Source organism: Salvelinus sp. IW2-2015, linkage group LG23 (assembly GCF_002910315.2).
Source record: "Salvelinus sp. IW2-2015 linkage group LG23, ASM291031v2, whole genome shotgun sequence".
In the NCBI taxonomy this organism is placed as follows: Eukaryota; Metazoa; Chordata; class Actinopteri; order Salmoniformes; family Salmonidae; genus Salvelinus; species Salvelinus sp. IW2-2015.
In genome coordinates this window covers 43,266,234-43,284,815 of record NC_036863.1, presented here as the reverse complement: position 1 = coordinate 43,284,815, position 18,582 = coordinate 43,266,234, and the positions used below count along the sequence as shown (strand labels likewise).

General features: G+C 43.3%; 1 protein-coding gene across 1 annotated transcript in view; it reads right to left on the bottom strand.

Moving 5' to 3' along the window:
* The window catches only part of LOC111950346 (A disintegrin and metalloproteinase with thrombospondin motifs 2-like), a 59,507-nt gene that overhangs the window by 22,135 nt on the left and 18,790 nt on the right, over positions 1-18,582 (bottom strand). Inside the window, 2 exon segments of the mRNA XM_023967848.2 lie at positions 13,362-13,464; positions 13,467-13,532. Coding sequence (XP_023823616.2) covers positions 13,362-13,464; positions 13,467-13,532 — 169 coding nt within the window.

Here is an 18,582-nt window from a genome sequence, read left to right as displayed (position 1 = left end):
TGTGGCAGACCTCACTACCCTCTGGAGAGCCTTACGGTTTGTGGGCGGAGCAGTTGCCGTACCAGGCGGTGATACAGCCCGACAGGATGCTCTCGATTGTGCATCTGTAAAGGTTTGTGAGGGTTTTAGGTGACAAGCCGAATTTCTTCAGCCTCCTGAGGTTGAAGAGGCGCTGATGCGCCTTCTTCACCACGCTGTCTGTGTGGGTGGACCAATTCAGTTTGTCCGTGATGTGTACGCCGAGGAACTTAAAACTTACTACCCTCTCCACTACTGTCCCGTCGATGTGGATAGGGAGTGCTCCCTCTGCTGTTTCCTGAAGTCCCAGATCATCTCCTTTGTTTTGTTGACGTTGAGTGTGAGGTTATTTTCCTGACACCCACACTCCAAGGGCCCTCCCCTCCTCCCTGTAGGCCGTTCGTCGCGTTGTTGGTAATCAAGCCTACCACTGTAGTGTCGTCTGCAACCTTGATGATTGAGTTGGAGGCGTGCATGGCCACGCAGTCGTGGGTGAACAGGGAGTACAGGAGAGGGCTCAGAACGTATCCTTGTGGTGCCCCAGTGTTGAGGATCAGCGGGGTGGAGATGTTGTTACCTACCCTCACCACCTGGGTGCGGCTCGTCAGGAAGTCCAGTACCCAGTTGCACAGGGCGGGTCGAGACCCAGGTTCTCGAGCTTGACGAGTTTGGAGGGTACTATGGTGTTAAATGCTGAGCTGTAGTCGATAAACAGCATTTCACATAGGTATTCCTCTTGTCCAGATGGGTTAAGGCAGTGTGGTTGCGATTGCGTCGTCTGTGGACCTATTGGGGCGTAAGCAAATTGGAGTGGGTCTAGGGTGTCAGGTAGGGTGGAGGTGATATGGTCCTTGACTAGTCTCTCAAAGCACTTCATGATGACAGAAGTGAGTGCTACGGGGCGGTAGTCGTTTAGCTCAGTTACCTTAGCTTTCTTGGGAACAGAAACAATGGTGGCCCTCTTGAAGCATGTGGGAACAGCAGACTGGGATAAGGATTGATGAATATGTCCGTAAACACACCAGCCAGCTGGTCTGGCGCATGCTCTGAGGACATGGCTGGGGGTGCCGTCTGGGCCTGCAGCCTTGCGAGGGATAACAGTTTAAATGTTTTACTCATGTCGGCTGCAGTGAAGGAGAGTCCACAGGTTTTGGTAGCGGGCCGTGTCAGTGGACTGTATTGTCCTCAAAGCGAGCAAAGAAGTTGTTTAGTCTGTCTGGGAGCAAGACATCCTGGTCCGCGATGGGGCTGGTTTTCTTTTTGTAATCCGTGATTGACTGTAAACCCTGCCACATACCACTTGTGTCTGAGCCGTTGAATTGTGACTACTTTGTCTCTATACTGACGGTTAGCTTGTTTGATTGCCTTGCGGAGGGAATAGCTACACTGTTTGTATTCGGTCATGTTTCCGGTCACCTTGCCCTGGTTAAAAGCAGTGGTTGGCGCTTTCAGTTTCGCGCGAATCTGCCATCAATCCACGGTTTCTGGTTTGGGAATGTTTTAATAGTTGCTGTGGGTATGACATCTCCGATGCACTTGCAAATAAACTCGCTCACCGAATCAGCGTATTCGTCAATGTTGTTGTTTGACGCAGCGCGGAACATGTCCCAATCCACGTGATCGAAGCAATCTTGAAGCGTGGAATCAGATTGGTCGGACCAGCGTTGAACAGACCTGAGCACGGAAGCTTCCTGTTTTAGTCTCTGTCTATAGGCTGGGAGCAACAAAATGGAGTCGTGGTCAGCTAGTCCAAAAGGAGGCGGGGGAGGGCCTTATATGCGTCGCGGAAGTTAGAATGACAATGATCTAAGGTTTTACCAGCCCTGGTAGCACAATCAATATGCTGATAGAATTTAGGGAGTCTTGTTTTCAGATTAGCCTAGTTAAAATCCCCAGCTACAATGAATGCAGCCTCAGGATATGTGGTTTCCAGTTTTACATAGATTCAAATACAGTTTGTTCAGTGCCGTCGATGTGTCTGCTTGGGGGGAATATATGCGGCTGTGATTATAATCGAAGATAATTCTCTTGGTAGATAATGCGGTCGACATTTGATTGTGAGGAATTCTAAGTAAGGTGAACAGAAGGACTTGAGTTCCTGTATGTTGTTATGATCACACCACGTCTCGTTAATCATAAGCCATACCCCCCCCCCCCCCCCGCCCCTCTTCTTACCAGAAAGATGCTTGTTTCTGTCGGCGCGATGCGTGAAGAAACCAGCTGGCTGTACCGACTCCGATAGTGTGTCTCGAGTGAGCCTTGTTTCTGTGAAGCAAAGAACGTTAGTCTCTTATGTCTCTCTGGAATGCTACCCTTGCTCGGATTTCATCAACCTTGTTGTCAAAGACTGGACATTGGCGAGTAGTATGCTCGGGAGCGGTGCCCGATGTGCCCGTCTCCGGAGCCTGACCAGAAGACCGCTTCGTCTGCCCCTTTTACGGCGACGTTGTTTTGGTTCGCGGGCTGGGATCCGATCCATTGTCCTGAGTGGTGGGCAAAACAGAGGATCCGCTTCGGGAAAGTCTGTAACGATGTTCGTCTGAGAAGAAGGAGTAGACCAAAGCGCAGCGTGGGACGTGTTCATGATTTTTAATAAACCTGAACACTATGACAAAAATAACAAAGTGATAAACTAAAATCAAACAACACGAAACAGTTTTGTCTGGTACAGACACAAAGACAAACAACTACCCACAAAACACAGGTGGGAAAAGGCTACCTAAGTATGGTTCTCAATCAGAGACAACAATAGACAGCTGCCTCTGATTGAGAACCACACCCGGCCAAACACACAGAAATAGAAAACTTAGAACACACGACATAGAATGCCCACCCCAACTCACGCCCTGACCAAACCAAAATGAGACATAAAAGGATCTCTAAGGTCAGGGGGTGACAAAGTCGTATTCCTGATCGTAATGATGGTGAGTTGAAGTTGCTCTTATATCCAGTAGTTCCTCCCGACTGTATGTAATAAAACCTAAGATTTCCTGGGGTACCAATGTAAGAAATAACACGTAAAAAAAATAAAAAATACTGCATAGTCTCCTAGGAACGTGAAGCGAGGCGGCCATCTCTGTCGGCGCCGGAAGTAGATGCTTATTTATTAATAACAAGTTTGTTAGTAAGGCACATGAAAATTAATATGTTCCAGAATGTTTACGCACGTTCTTTGCTTCACGGAAACATGGCTCACTCGAGACACACTATCGGAGTCGGTACAGCCAGCTGGTTTCTTCACGCATCGCGCCGACAGAAACAAGCATCTTTCTGGTAAGAAGAGGGGCGGGGGGGTATGCCTTATGATTAACGAGACGTGGTGTGATCATAACAACATACAGGAACTCAAGTCCTTCTGTTCACCTTACTTAGAATTCCTCACAATCAAATGTCTACCGCATTATCTACCAAGAGAATTCTCTTCGATTATAATCACAGCCGCATATATTCCCCCCCAAGCAGACACATCGACGGCACTGAACAAACTTTATTTGACTCTATGTAAACTGGAAACCACATATCCTGAGGCTGCATTCATTGTAGCTGGGGATTTTAACAAGGCTAATCTGAAAACAAGACTCCCTAAATTCTATCAGCATATCGATTGTGCCACCAGGGCTGGTAAAACCCTAGATCATTGTCATTCTAACTTCCGCGACGCATATAAGGCCCTCCCCGCCCTCCTTTTGGACTAGCTGACCACGACTCCATTTTGTTGCTCCCAGCCTATAGACAGAGACTAAAACAGGAAGCTCCCGCGCTTAGGTCTGTTCAACGCTGATCCGACCAATCTGATTCCACGCTTCAAGATTGCTTCGATCACGTGGATTGGGATATGTTCCGCACTGCGTCAAGCAACAACATTGACGAATACGCTGATTCGGTGAGCGAGTTCATTAGGAAGTGCATCGACGATGTCGTACCCACAGCAACTATTAAAACATTCCCAAACCAGAAACCGTGGATTGATGGCAGCATTAGCGTGAAACTGAAAGCACGAACCACTGCTTTTAACCAGGGCAAGGTGACCGGAAACATGACCGAATACAAACAGTGTAGCTATTCCCCCCGCAAGGCAATAGAGAGACAAAGTAGAGTCGCAATTCAACGGCTCAGACACAAGAGGTATGTGGCAGGGTTTACAGTCAATCACGGATTACAAAAAGAAAACCAGCCCCATCGCGGACCAGGACTAGTCAAGGATCATATCACCTCCACCCTACCTGACACCCAGAACCACTCCAATTTGCTTATCCCCCCAATAGGTCCACAGACGACGCAATCGCAACCACACTGCACACTGCCTTAACCCATCTGGACAAGAGGAATACCTATGTGAGAATGCTGTTCATCGACTACAGCTCAGCATTTAACACCATAGTACCCTCCAAAACTCGTCCCCGCCCTTGTGCAACTGGGGGTACTGGACTTCCTGACGGCCGCACCCAGGTTGTGAGGGTAGGTTAACAACATTCTCCACCCCCGCGATCCTCAACACTGGGGCCCCCACAAGTGATGCGGTTCTGAGCCCTCTCCTGTACTCCCTGTTTCACCCACGACTGCGTGGCCATGCACGCCTCCAACTCATTCATACAAGTTTTGCAGACGACACTACAGTGGTAGGCTGAATTACCAACAACGACGAGACGGGCCTACAGGGAGGAGGTGAGGGCCCTTGGGAGTGTGGTGCCAGGAAAAAATAACCGTCACACTCAACGTCAACAAAACAAAGGAGATGATCGTGGACTTCAGGGAACAGCAGAGGAGCACTCCCTATCCACATTGCCGGGACAGTAGTGGAAGGGTAGTAAGTTTTAAGTTTCTCGGCGTACACATCACGGACAAACTGAATTGGATCCACCCACACAGACAGCATGGTGAAGAAGGCTGAAGAAATTCGCTTGTCACCTAAAAAATCCTCACCAAACCTTTACAGATGCACAATCGAGAGCATCCTGTCGGGCTGTATCACCGCCTGGTACGGCAACTGCTCCGCCCACAACCGTAAGGCTTCCAGAGGGAGTAGTGAGTCTGCACAACGCATCACCGGGAAAACTACCTGCCCTCCAGGACACCTACACCACCCGATGGCACCGGAAGGCCATTAAGATCATCAAGGACAACACCACCCGAGCGTACTGCCTTGTTTCACCCCGCTATCATCCAGAAGGCGAGGTCCAGTACAGCGTGCATCAAAGCAGGGACGAGAGACTGAATAACAGCTTCTATTCTCAAGGCCATCAGACTGTTAAACAGCCACCACTAACATTGAGTGGCGCTGCCAACATATGGACTCAACTCCAGCCACTTTTGTTTTTTTATGTATATCACTAGCCACTTTAAACAATGCCATTAATATGTTTACATACCCTACATTACTCATCTCATATGTATATACTGTACTCTATACCATCTACTGCATCTTGCCCATATTTATGTAATAGATGTATCACTAGCCACTTTAAACAATGCCACGTTATATGTTTACATACCCTACATTACTCATCTCATATGTATATACTCTACTCTATACCATCTACTACAGTCTTGCCTATGCCGTTCTGTACCATCACTCATTCATATATTTTTATGTACATATTCTTCATCCCTTTACACTTGTGTGTATAAGGTAGTTGTTGTGAAATTGTTAGGTWAGATTACTYGTTGGTTATTACTGCATTGTCGGAACTAGAMGCACAAGCATTTWGCTACACTCGCATTAACATCTGCTAACCATGTGTATGTGACAAATAAAATTTGATTTGATTTGYATGCCATCTGTAWAAATTWATAGATTGTTAAATTRTGAACCTAGTTGGTTTAGCCACAGAAAAAGCCAGGAACCTTCCCGCTAGCCATGATTGGCTGAGATAATGGATGGGCTGGACATGCCRAGAGATGAGTTCGGATTGGTCTGCCATGTATTACGCTTCTGTCTATAACATAAAGTATGTGTCGGTAATTCGTTGTATCGCAGTTGTTTTTTTTAAGATATCACGAAGAGGACYGAGTTTTGAAATCAGTGGAATGCCGGGTGGAAGCAGAGAGTGATAGCTAAGGAGATAGCAGTAGAGAAAATTGAGGTGTTTGATTGCAAATGTGGAGGGAGTCGAAAAGAGAACAYAGAAGGCTGTTGTATTCCGAAGACAGGTGTTTTATACATCTTCAAACTAAGGGCAACCATGGCATCCGTGGCAGAGAGGGAGAAGCGTTYATCCATGTATACGAGCAAGAGAGTCTAGCTAGCTACATTTTCACTTATTATACGTTTCTAATTCGGTCAGAAAGTTGTTTTCATTTAAAGTTAAAGGCTGTTTCGCTATCTAATGTTACGAATATGATCTTTGTATTAATACTATTGTTTTCATTGATAGTTATAGCTGTTATAGCCTAATGTTAGCTAGTTAGCTAACATTAAACCTAGTTGGTGGTTAGCTTTAGCTACCTGTAGATTTATGCAGGGTAGTAACGTTAGGAGTTGGGTTTATAGTTCATTGTGTAGCTAGCTAGCTAGTTAGTTTAGCTTCATGTCTAAACAAAAGACTACACTATGCAAGTAATCATTTCACTGTACCGTTTACACCTTCTATATCCTGTTCATGTGACAAACTTTGATTTTATTTTATRTAGYGTGTGTTTACCAGAGACGGTAATGTGAAGAACAACATGAYCTGCACCAAAGTCAAATTAAGATGTAACGTTAGGCCAACAAGACAGTGTCCCTGTTCTAAAATTCTCTGGTAGAATGCACTGCTTTTATTTTGTCACACTCACAACCGTAAGATATTTTCTGTAATTAGCTCGCCATTAACTTGTAAATAACGATTTKGTTGCGAGTTTATTTTCCTGTATTAATGAATACAAATGAGCTAAAGTKAAGACGTTGTCAGCTATATGATATGGTCATTATTTGAACTGGCTAGCCAGCTAACTTAACKTTAGCTAGYTAGCCAACAAGCTAGAAACWAACCAAAACATTATTTAGAAAGTTGCTTTTAGTTGCCTGKTTCGCTAGATTGACATYTACTAAACACATTTTTAAACAGATGAGTTTATTAGTTTTAAAATACACCAGTTATGCTATTGTGGACCACCAGGCTGCTGATGTCATGGAKCCTGTCATTTTTGTGTTTATAGCTTATTTTTCATTACGACAAGTTTGATGGTGAACGACTATAGAATGTTCATGATGTCACTGCGACAACTGTATACAGAAGTGTCGATAGACGTAGCATAAACCAGCCTTTAGTCTTGAAATCTTTGGTTGTTAAGTACAATATTTGGTTGTTTAGTACACTCACTACCATACTCACTGTTTAGCACATGGCCTCACATTTGAATCCTGGGTCTAGGCTTAAGAGGGTATGAACGATGCTAAATGGGTGTAGACAAATAAGAGCTCTCCAGTCCGAAGTGGATGTCGATTAAGGCAGCCCCCCGCACCTCTCTGATTCAGAGGGGTTGGGTTAAATGCGGAAGACACATTTCAGTTGAAGGCATTCAGTTGTACAACTGACTAGGTATCTCCCTTTCCCTTTCCAGTAGGTGTACTAAAACATTCAAGGGCCATTTTCTCAAAAGTGTAGTTACAAGTTTATCATCTTTCAAAGCAGAAATACTTTCATATTGTTCCTCAACTGTARTGTATGATATACCATTTTCTAGCTCTGTGTCTCTACTTTTATCCAATGTAAAAAACACAATTTCTAATTTAACTACATAAGACCAAATCGAGACGGTGAGTCACATATATATATATAAAATGGCATCATCATTTTTACAGCGGTGGCAACAATAGGGGAAACAATGATGCTCTACTGTACTGCAATTACCAATACAATTTCAATGACGCAAAAAGCATGTATACATCCAGCATATTTAAATAGAGCCTGGATGATGACAGGGGTGATCTTGAATTATGACAGAGTCAATTGGCTCAGAAGTGACATATATAAAGCTCAGACTAATAACAAGCTGAAAGGGTTCACATAAGGGCCAGTTGTATTCTTTTTAGAAAGCTCCCCTTTCAAGTTTTAAACATATTTATTTGATMATTAATGATGTGTTCTTCTCAATAAACAATCTCCTCAGGTTCATTACAGGAGCAGATTTATGGCTGATTCATAGAAAGACAGGGTGGTTAGAGGACAGAGAGCTGGACCAGCCCTACTGCTGCCTGGCCACCGTACAAGACGTCATATGCTGTAGGCAGTAAATCTCATGAATAAATGGGAGAACTTCTAATAGGGAAACTGGAGGAGATGCATTAGATCACTGTAATCATTTTTTACATATCTCTGGCAAAACATATGTAGAAAATGTATCTAGATTTATAAACTATGAAAGATAATATTAAGGGTGAAGAAAAAGGTAATACATTCCACGATAAAAAATGTATTTCTCTTTAAAATGATATCATTGCTCCTCAATATTACAAGAATACATCTTAAAGCATTGTGTCTTTGTATGCACTTCCAGGCTTTCCCACCATAAAACAATGGTATGAGTTCTGTCTTCATGGACTCTCTTGCAGGTGAACTCTTGATCGAAGCATTGGAATAGATGGAACAAACCTGGCAATCCAAGCAGCTTGGGAAGTGAAGCATGGGAACAGGGGACAAAACACCCATTGCTCAGGTTACCGTCAGCTCACACCCCGTTTCCATTCCAGCCCATCAAAACATAACTCAGCACGTTCCAACACAGGCATCCTGAGCTAAAAAACAAAGTCATCATATTTCAAGGGTAAAGCCTTCGAAGAACAACAATGTTCTCTGCCAATGACTATAAATAGATTGATACAGAGGCGGGTGGGTCACGTGCTTTGGGTTTCTATACTGACTGTGGACATTGATTCCTCATTAGTGTTGATAGATACTGTGTGTCGATGCTGGTGAGCTTTAATACTGGGCTTCCCAGTAGCAATCCTCAAGGACCCCTCATATTACACACTGATGAGAAAGTGTGAATTGAGACATGATAGCGCTTTCAAATGATAAAATGGTTGAATAGAAAGCAATCAACCACAGGTGTTTTTTATTGGAGTGTTTAGGCTACTTACATTTACYGTTTTWGTCATTTAGCAGACACTCTTATCCTGAGCGATTTACAGCAGTAAGTGCAGTGCATACATTTGTAGATTTGTTCGTACTGGTCCCTTGTGGGAATTGTACCCACAACCCTAGCATTGCAAGTGYCATGCTCTACCAACTGAGCCATACGGRACAAGAGTCTATACTTCAAGTATAAATAGCATGGTGCCTGGTGCAGTTCTAATGCTGTTAGCTGTAACCCCAGGTTGGACTGTGAGGTTGTGCCCTTGAGGCAGGTACTTAGCCTTAGGGGCCTCTGGGAACATTTCAGTGACAATGCAAAACCTAAATAGCACACCCACCACAAAAGTCACCCTGGATGAGGGTGGTCTCATGAGGTATGCTGGCTCAGCTGCGTTCAATCTGAATGTGAAGAGAAAGGATTCGGGTGCAAGGGAAAAGCGTATCAAGATTTACATTACATTTAAGTCATTTAGCAGACGCTCTTATCCAGAGCGACTTACAAATTGGAAAGTTCATACATATTCATCCTGGTCCCCCCGTGGGAATTGAACCCACAACCCTGGCGTTGCAAGCACCATGCAAGATCACATGTCTTCGCAAGATGAAGTGATTCTTGATGTTCTTGATGTTGTTTTCTCTCTGAGCGGATCTTAAAACACAGCATCCGTCTGAGGTCACACTTTCCTTCCCCCTTCCATTGCTGCCTGCAGCCAAATCCCATCCAGATGTGTTTAGAATCCTAAACCTTCCCTGGGTTACCCAAGGTCCCCCCTCTGTCACTCAACTGATCCACCGCATCAGACCCAGCCTAGCTCCACATTCAGGGGATAACGCCTCCACTCAGATGAGATTGGAACACTGACATGACAGCCAAACAAAACAAAATGGATGCTGCAGTCAAATAAAGGAAATCTGTTATGTGACGAAGTATACAAAACCCAAACGACTAAACAAGACGTAGAGCACTTTGTACAGACAGAGAGAACCAGGGACATYTGTAGCGTCTACAAAATCGCCTGTAAAAAACATGTTCACCGTCCAACATTTGTCAAAAAACAAACGGAATATTTTTTATTTTAGGGGATGACTTTCAATGAAAAACATGTGCGGTGGTGAAACACAGACACACAGACACACACATACACATGCAGGCCAAACCAGGCAAGCATGCACATACACACAGACACAAGTATACACATGCACTCTGAGCTACATACACAGTACGTAGAAGTAATGCAAGGTTTCAGCCACTTCTAGTATTAGGCATGACTATGTGTTTATAGGGTAACAGGGTATTAAGGGTGACCAGGATATACAGCAGCACTTCTTTGACCCATTCAAAATCACTCCCTGCTGCATGGCTATTACAGGATAACATTACCAAATCCTCAGAAATAGTTCACCTACTCTTGCCATGAAGGAGCTAACTCAAGTCATTGTCTTGCATCAGATACARTTGAAGTCRGAAGTTTAYATATACCTTGGCCAAATACATTTAAAAACTCAGTTTTTCACAATTCTTGACMTTTAATCCTAGTAAAAATTCCCTGTTTTAGGTCAGTTAGGATCATCACATTATTTTAAAGAATGTGAAATGTCAGAATAATAGTAGAGAGAAKGATTTATTTCAGCTTTTATTTCTTTCATCACATTCCCAGTGGGTCAGAAGTTTACATACGCTCAATTAGTATTTGGTAGCATTGCCTTTAAATTGGTTAACTTGGGTCAAACGTTTCAGGTAGCCTTCCACAAGCTTCCCACAATAAGTTGGGTGAATTTTGGCTTATTCCTCCTGACAGAGCTGGTGTAACTGAGTCAGGTTTGTAGGCCTCCTTGCTCGCACACGCTTTTTCTGCCCACAAATTTTCTATGGGATTGAGGTCAGAATTTTGTGATGGCCACTCCAATACCTTGACTTTGTTGTCCTTAAGCCATTTTGCCAAAACTTTGGAAGTATGCTTGGGGTCATTGTCCATTTGGAAGACCCATTTGCGACCAAGCTTTAACTTCCTGATGGATGTCTTGATATGTTGCTTCAATATATCCACATAATTTCCCATCCTCATGAAGCCATCTATTTTGTGAAGTGCACCAGTCCCTCTTGCAGCAAACCACCCCCACAACATGATGCTACCACCCCCGTGCTTCACAGTTGGGATGGTGTTCTTTGGCTTGCAAGCCTCCCCCTTTTTCCTCCAAACATAACATTATGTCTGGCTTTTTTATGGTGGGTGTGGAGCAGTGGCTTCTTCCAGGTTATGTCGATATAGGACTCATTTTACTCTGGCTATAGATACTTTTGTACCTGTTTCCTCCAGCATTTTCACAAGGTCCTTTGACGTTGTTCTGGGATTGATTTGCMCTTTTCGAACCAAAGTACGTTCATCTCTARGARACAGAACGSGTCTCCTTCCTGAGCGGTATGACGGCTGTGTGGTACCACGGTGTTTATACTTGCGTACTATTGTTTGTACAGATGAACGTGGTACCTTCAGTCATTTCGAAATTGCTCCCAAGGATGAACCAGACTTGTGGAGGTCTACACATTTTTTTCTGAGGTCTTGGCTAATTTCTTTGAGCAGCTGTTCTTGCGATCATTGTCACGAAGCCCGCCCCTCTTGTGTTAGAAGTTCTGAACGAGAAAGTGCAGGCTATATAGAAATAATTATGCTCAAATTAAAAAAAGCATTCAACTAAATAATGAGGGTTTCTATCATCCTAATGGAGGTGTAGATTCCATCTCATATTCCACTGTTCCAACTTGTAAACAAGGATTTCTGTTAATGTGACCCCGTGCAGCCAACGGCAATGTTCGCTTTAGGTATAATCATTTGACAGTTCTAACACAGTTCCACTTCTGACACTGCCAAAATAACCGATATGCAGATGTCGGCTAAAGCTGATCTGATTGAATAGTGCCCTTAATGTTTATTTTACTCAATGTCCTTATCATTCTCTTGAACAAGGTCCATCTAGAGTCTGCTCTAGGTCAACCATGCTCTCCTGGAGGAGTTAAGTTTACTGTAGGCTAATATCCCATCAGCCCTGCCACGTAGGAGTTGGCTGCGACCGAACCGCCTCTGATGGATTTGTGCGACTACATCTGAGCTTTTAATCCGATCCACACATTCCAGCTGATGTCGCCAAAGTCCATCATGAGGGTGTTCTCCTGTATCTCCACCAGTTCCCCCTTTAGAAGTTCATACAATTTTGTCTGTGCTGTACGTGTGTGTATTGGTGTTCTTTACGTTTATATAAATTGTGAGAGAATGTGTGCATTTGTGTTATGAGAATTTGTATAGAACAATTCAACCGGAATACATCTGCCTTTTGTATCGTCTTTTAGAGTAGACAGTAGAACTACTCAGACAAAGAAACTACAAATTTGAAGTGACTGAGAAGCAAGTCTAGCCTCCCAATATCTTCAGGCTGAGCTCCGTTGTTGGAACTGAAGTGACATGTGAATCCCTTTTATAACTTTATTACTTGTCTTGATCCACCCACTCAGTGTATATTCCTGCTTTGTCAGGAATACGTTCTGGCAAACTTTAGGAATGGACAGGGTCAAATGGGAGACATGGGGGGGGGGGGGGGGGGGGGGGGGGGCATTGCACCATACTGTACTTTTCCCATCCAGTGAGAATGCTTTATCACAATTTTGCAAAGTCGAATGGCTGTACACGGCAGAGAGAAGATTAAAAAGTAGCACATTTGGTTCAATCGAGTTTAGTAGCCTTTGCTTTGTCAAACAAGGGGTTGAACTATCCTCCAGTAAGATTTGCTTAGTAGAGGCATGCCAGAGAGTGCACGCGTTTGCGTATTTACATGTGGAGTCATGACAGGTTATGTATACAGTGAACTAAAGATTAGATTTATAGAATCAGGAAACACAAAACAAATCTGAATAAACAAATGTGTAATAAGTGCTTTCTCGGAAGCATCCATAATGTTCATCAGGCTGGACCGGGAGAACATGGAGAGGATACATTTGTTTTCTCTCTGCACAATAAAGCAACGTTTCTGCCATTTTCAACATACGGTATCTCCCAAAAGGATACAAATGGAATGTCTAGGAGACAAGTCTTTCATAACTGTTTCACATTTCAAAATGAAGGACAATAATCTGACAGAGTAGCTCATACATTAAACCCAGAAATCCCACGAGCTTGTATCTGCATTCAGCACTCGAAAGTCACAAATGACGATGACCTATGAAGGATTTTGATCATGTCTCCTGACAGTCAGGAAAATATGGAGTTGTAAAGGTGTATCGGAAGTTCCTTTTACCTCGGGGGTGAGAGTCTGCTGTTTGATTGACAGGGGGCCTCTTAATGGCAGAGGAGCGATAAACAATGTGATGTCGTCCGTCTCCGCTCTCCTCCTCTCTACCGTCAGACCCCCTCCACGCACCAGGGGCTCGATGAAGAACTCCTCCTTCCCCGTACGGATCATTCCTGCCTGAGAAGAGAGAGAGATGAGAAGGGGGGGGTTGAACTCTACAATCACAATCTTCTAACATGAAAAACTAACTTTTAAAGGTGCACTATGGAGAAAAAATCACCATTTCCTGGTTGAAAAATTTGAATAGTTCGCCTAATTTCAGTTGATGTGATAAAACAAGCAAATATAGTGTAGAGAATCATTGTACCATCTAAACCGCTGTGAATATATTTTCCATAACCTAAAATATTGTATTTTCAGCTGTTTGAAGCTGGTGTACCAATCCAAAAGTAAAATACGCAAAAAAACTAAGCTTAAGAATGGGAAGCATAGAAATAGCACACATAGAACATATCTACCACTTTATAGACTTGCTTTCAATGAGAATGACAGATCTATAACTCACATTTCTATGTGAATTTGGTTGGGTCGCCCAAAAGTTACCTATTGCAGCTTTAAATAACACTTTGAGAATAACTTTGAGAAAGGGAAATACACAATAATCAATATCTCAACCACTTTGAAGATCAGCCAGAAGAGAGGACAGCATTGACAAGTAGACCTGACATGAGACTGAAAGGGAAATTAGTTGATCAATATGGGCTATAAACAGCAAATAAAAAAAATAATGCAGACAGCCTAAATGTGGCGTGACAACCCAAGCCAAGTGCTCCCCCCCCCCAAGCCAAGTCTTCGTGAATGTGAAGACAGGGGTGTGAATGTGAACTGCTCTCTCTCTCTCCCCCCCTGACCGCAGAAGCTTAGAGCATGGCCGCTGATGCGGCCGTTTAGCCACAGCCTCCTGGGAAATTTTACATAAGGAGCTGTCACATCCTCCCGAGGTTTAATTACCAAAGAAAGGTCTGGACGCAGCATAAATCGACACCAGCGGATAGACCTCGATTAGCCAACTCTCTGAGCCACTGTGAAGTCAAACGTAATCTGCCTTGCTGCAGGGCTAAACACACAACATCCTCACCTCAGAAAGGCAGTTGCTCACCTCATCTCAGGAAATCTAGAACTCTAACAGCTGATTAAAGTCATGCTAGGGATTAAAGGAGCTAACAGAAAAGATTCTACCCTGGGCCGGAGGAAAGAATGTTCAGAAGACAGAAGTGTTGAAAGCAATAATTCCCATTCTTCCACGTGTCAGGGATGGCTATCTGTTATTGCAACCACTTGTAAAACGAATAAACTAAGTACAGTTATCTTTTATTAAACAATGGTGCAAGACTGGGGTTTTGCAGACTAATTATTTCTGGCTTCACTGTGAAAGACATCCAAACTCCCCAATCTGAAATCAAACTCTGTCTTCAACAACAAAGCACATTGCCATTTGGGCTAGAAAATCTCAAACTAACATTTGAAGGATCAACTTCACCTAACAATCACAATGATATCACTCTGTCACCAGCTTAACTGTCTGAAAAAATGATACAGTGTCAAGACATTTGGATCAGTGGTCCACAACTCTGGCATTTTCACCACATGAGTCCAGAGCACAATAGATATGTAGCTGTAAATTGGCATACAAATTGTAAACCTCGACAGGAGCATTGATTGATAAGTCAGCATAAACTATGCTGAAGTGCAGCATCTTAGTGAAGATCTGATGGGATCCAGCTCCACTGCAATAGTGAGACTCTGGCTTTTCTGAGCCTGAGAGACTCCAGAGCACGCCTGGCCTGCCAAGACTGAAATGGGAGAGCAGAGCCTGAGAGAACCTGAGAAGCCCTGTCACGTCTGGGTTTCCTGCTCAGAGTCAGGCCTGCTGCCACATTAAAGTAAAAATCCACCCAAAACCACTAATTCCTATAATTTACCGTGTTAAAGCTGCAATATACAGTATAACTTTTTGGGCAACCCGATAAAATTCACAAAGAAATATGAGTTATAAATCTGTCATTCTCATTGAAATCAAGTCTAAGAAGAGGTAGATTTGTTCTATGTGCACTATTTCTATGCATCCCATTTTAAAGTTTAGTTTTTGCATTTTACTTTTACTTTTGGTTTTGTACACCAGCTTCAAAAACAACTGAAAACACAATATTTTTGGCTATGGAAAATATATTTCACAGCGGTTTAGATGGTACAATGATTCTCTACACTATACTTGCTTGTTTTGTCACAGGTTGTCTAATTTCAGTTTATCTGTTACGTCCGTCGTTGGAATGAGACCAAGGCGCAGCGTGGTAAGCGTACATCTTTCTTTCTTTCTTTCTTTCTTTCTTTCTTTCTTTCTTTCTTTCTTTCTTTCTTTCTATGAACAACAAAAAAACAACAAAAGATATACGAACGTAACGTTCTGCAGGCTAAACAGTAACTGTGCAAAAACAAGATCCCACAAACTCAGGTGGAAAACAGGCTGCCTAAGTATGATCCCCAATCAGAGACAACGATAGACAGCTGCGTCTGATTGGGAACCATACCCGGCCAACAAAGAAATAGAACACATAGATTTGCCCACCCAAGTCACACCCTGACCTAACCAAATAGAGAATAAAAAGGCTCTCTAAGGTCAGGGCGTGACACTATCAGAATTTTTGCAACCTGGAAATATTAATACCAAAGTCAATATCAGCACGTGAAGTAGCTAGTTAGCTGTAAAATCGCCGAAACAAACTGTACTATCAATTTAAGAAGTCTACAATCTCACCATGTTGAACCTGCAGATTGATGTGCCTCGCAGAGTGGAGTCTGACATTCGCAACGGCCATGCAACAGCACCATGCAATGCACTCTGGACTGAAGACGCAGACAAATAGGAGACATTTGGTGGACCCTTTGCTGAATTACACATTTCAGTATGAAACAGTCAGAGGTCACCAAGATCAACATAGCTTCAGTGTGTAAATCAGCTAGAAAGATGTCAGCATCGAGTAATTGTCTCTGGCCCCGTCAGCAGAGTCTCACAACTCAATCGCTGGTTGAAAACKGTTTCCTGCCACTCCCAAAAKATAGAATTTTAAGATAATTGGCCCTCTTTCTGGGACTCACCCACAAACAGGACCAAGCCAKGCCTGCTGTGGAGTGACGGACTCCATCCTAGCTGGAGGGGTGCTCTCATCTTATCTACAAACATAGACAGGGCTCTAACTCCCCTAGCTCCACAATGAGATAGGGTGCAGGCAGCAGGCTGTTAGCCAACCAGCTTAGTGGTCTGCCACTAGCGCGGTCAGTGTAGTCAGCTCAGCTATCCCCATTGAGACCGTGTCTGTGCATTGATCTAGCTTGGACAAAACTAAACATGGCAGTGTTCGCCTTAACAATCTCACTGGAATAAAGACCTCCTCCATTCCTGTCATTATTGAAAGAGATTGTGATATCTCACATCTCAAAATAGGGCTACTTAATGTTAGATCCCTCACTTCCAAGGCAGTTACAGTCAATTAACTAATCACTGATCATAATTTTGATGTGATTGGCCTGACGGAAACATGGCTTAAGCCTAATGAATTTACTGTGTTAAATGAGGCCTCTCCTCCTGGTTACACTAGTGACCATATCCCCCGCGCATCCCGCAAAGGTGGAAGTGTTGCAAACATTTACGATAGCAAATTTAAATATTTCCGCAAAAAATRMCTGCGTTTTCATCTTTTGAGCTTCTATAGTAATGAAATCTATGCAGCCTACTCAATCACTTTTTATAGCTACTGTTTACAGGCCTCCTGAGCCATATACAGCGTTCCTCACTGAGTTCCCTGAATTCCTATCGGACCTTGTAGTCGTGGCAGATAATATTCAAATTTTTGGTGACTTTAATATTCACATGGAAGGGTCCACAGACCCACTCCAAAAGGCTTTTGGAGCCATCATCGACTCAGTGGGAWTTGTCCAACATGTCTCCGGACCTACTGACTCCCACAGTCATACTCTGGACCTAGTTTTGTCCTGTGGAATAAATATTATGGATCTTAATGTTTTTCCATATAATCCTGGACTATCGGACCACCGATTTATTACGCTTGCAATCACAACAAATAATCTGCTTAGACCCCAACCAAGGATCACCAAAAGCCGTGCTATAAATTCCCGGACAACCCAAAGATTCCTAGATGCCCTTCCAGACTCCCTCCACCTACCCAAGGACGTTGGAGTACAAAAATTGGTTAACCACCTGACTGAGGAACTAGATTTAACCTTGCATAATACCCTAGATGCAGTCTGACCCCTAAAAACAAAAAAACATTTGTCATAAGAAATTAGCTCCCTGGTATACAGAAAATACCTGAGCCCTGAAGGAAGCTTCCAGAAAATTGGAACGGAAATGGTGCTCCACCAAACTGTAAGTCTTCCAACTAGCTTGGAAAGACAGTACCGTGCAATATCGATGAGCCCTCACTGCTGCTTAATCATCCTATTTTTCCAGAACAATCAAAATGTATTTTTGATGCTGTCGCAAAGCTAACTTAAAAGCATTCCCCAAGAGAGGATGGCTTTCACTTCAGCAGTGATAAATTCATGAACTTCTTTGACGAAAAGATCATGATCATTAGAAAGCAAATTACAGACTCCTCTTTTAAATCTGCATATTTCTCCAAAGCTCAGCTGTCCTGAGTCTGCACAACACTGCCAGGACCTAGTATCACGGGAGATATTCAAGTTTTTTAATCCTATATCTCTTGACACATTCATGAAAATAGTAATGGCCTCTAAACCTTCAAGCTGCATACTGGACCCTATTCCAACTAAACTACTGAAAGARCTGCTTCCTGTGCTTGGCCCTCCTATGTTGAACATAATAAATGTCTCCCTATCCACCGGATGTGTACCAAACTTACTAAAAGTGGCAGTAATAAAGCYTCTCTTGAGAAAGCCAAACCTTGACCCAGAAAACATTAAAACTATCGGCCTATATCGAATCTCCCATTCCTCTCCAAAAAATGTTTTTAATTCACTGCCTTCCTGAAGACAAACAATGTATGCGAAACACTTCAGTCTGTCCTCGTGCTCCTAAACCTGAGTGCTGCTTTTGACACCATCAATCATGACATTCTTTTGGAGAGATTGGAAACCCAAATTGGTCTACACGGACAAGTTCTGGCCTGGTTTAGATCTTATCTGTCGG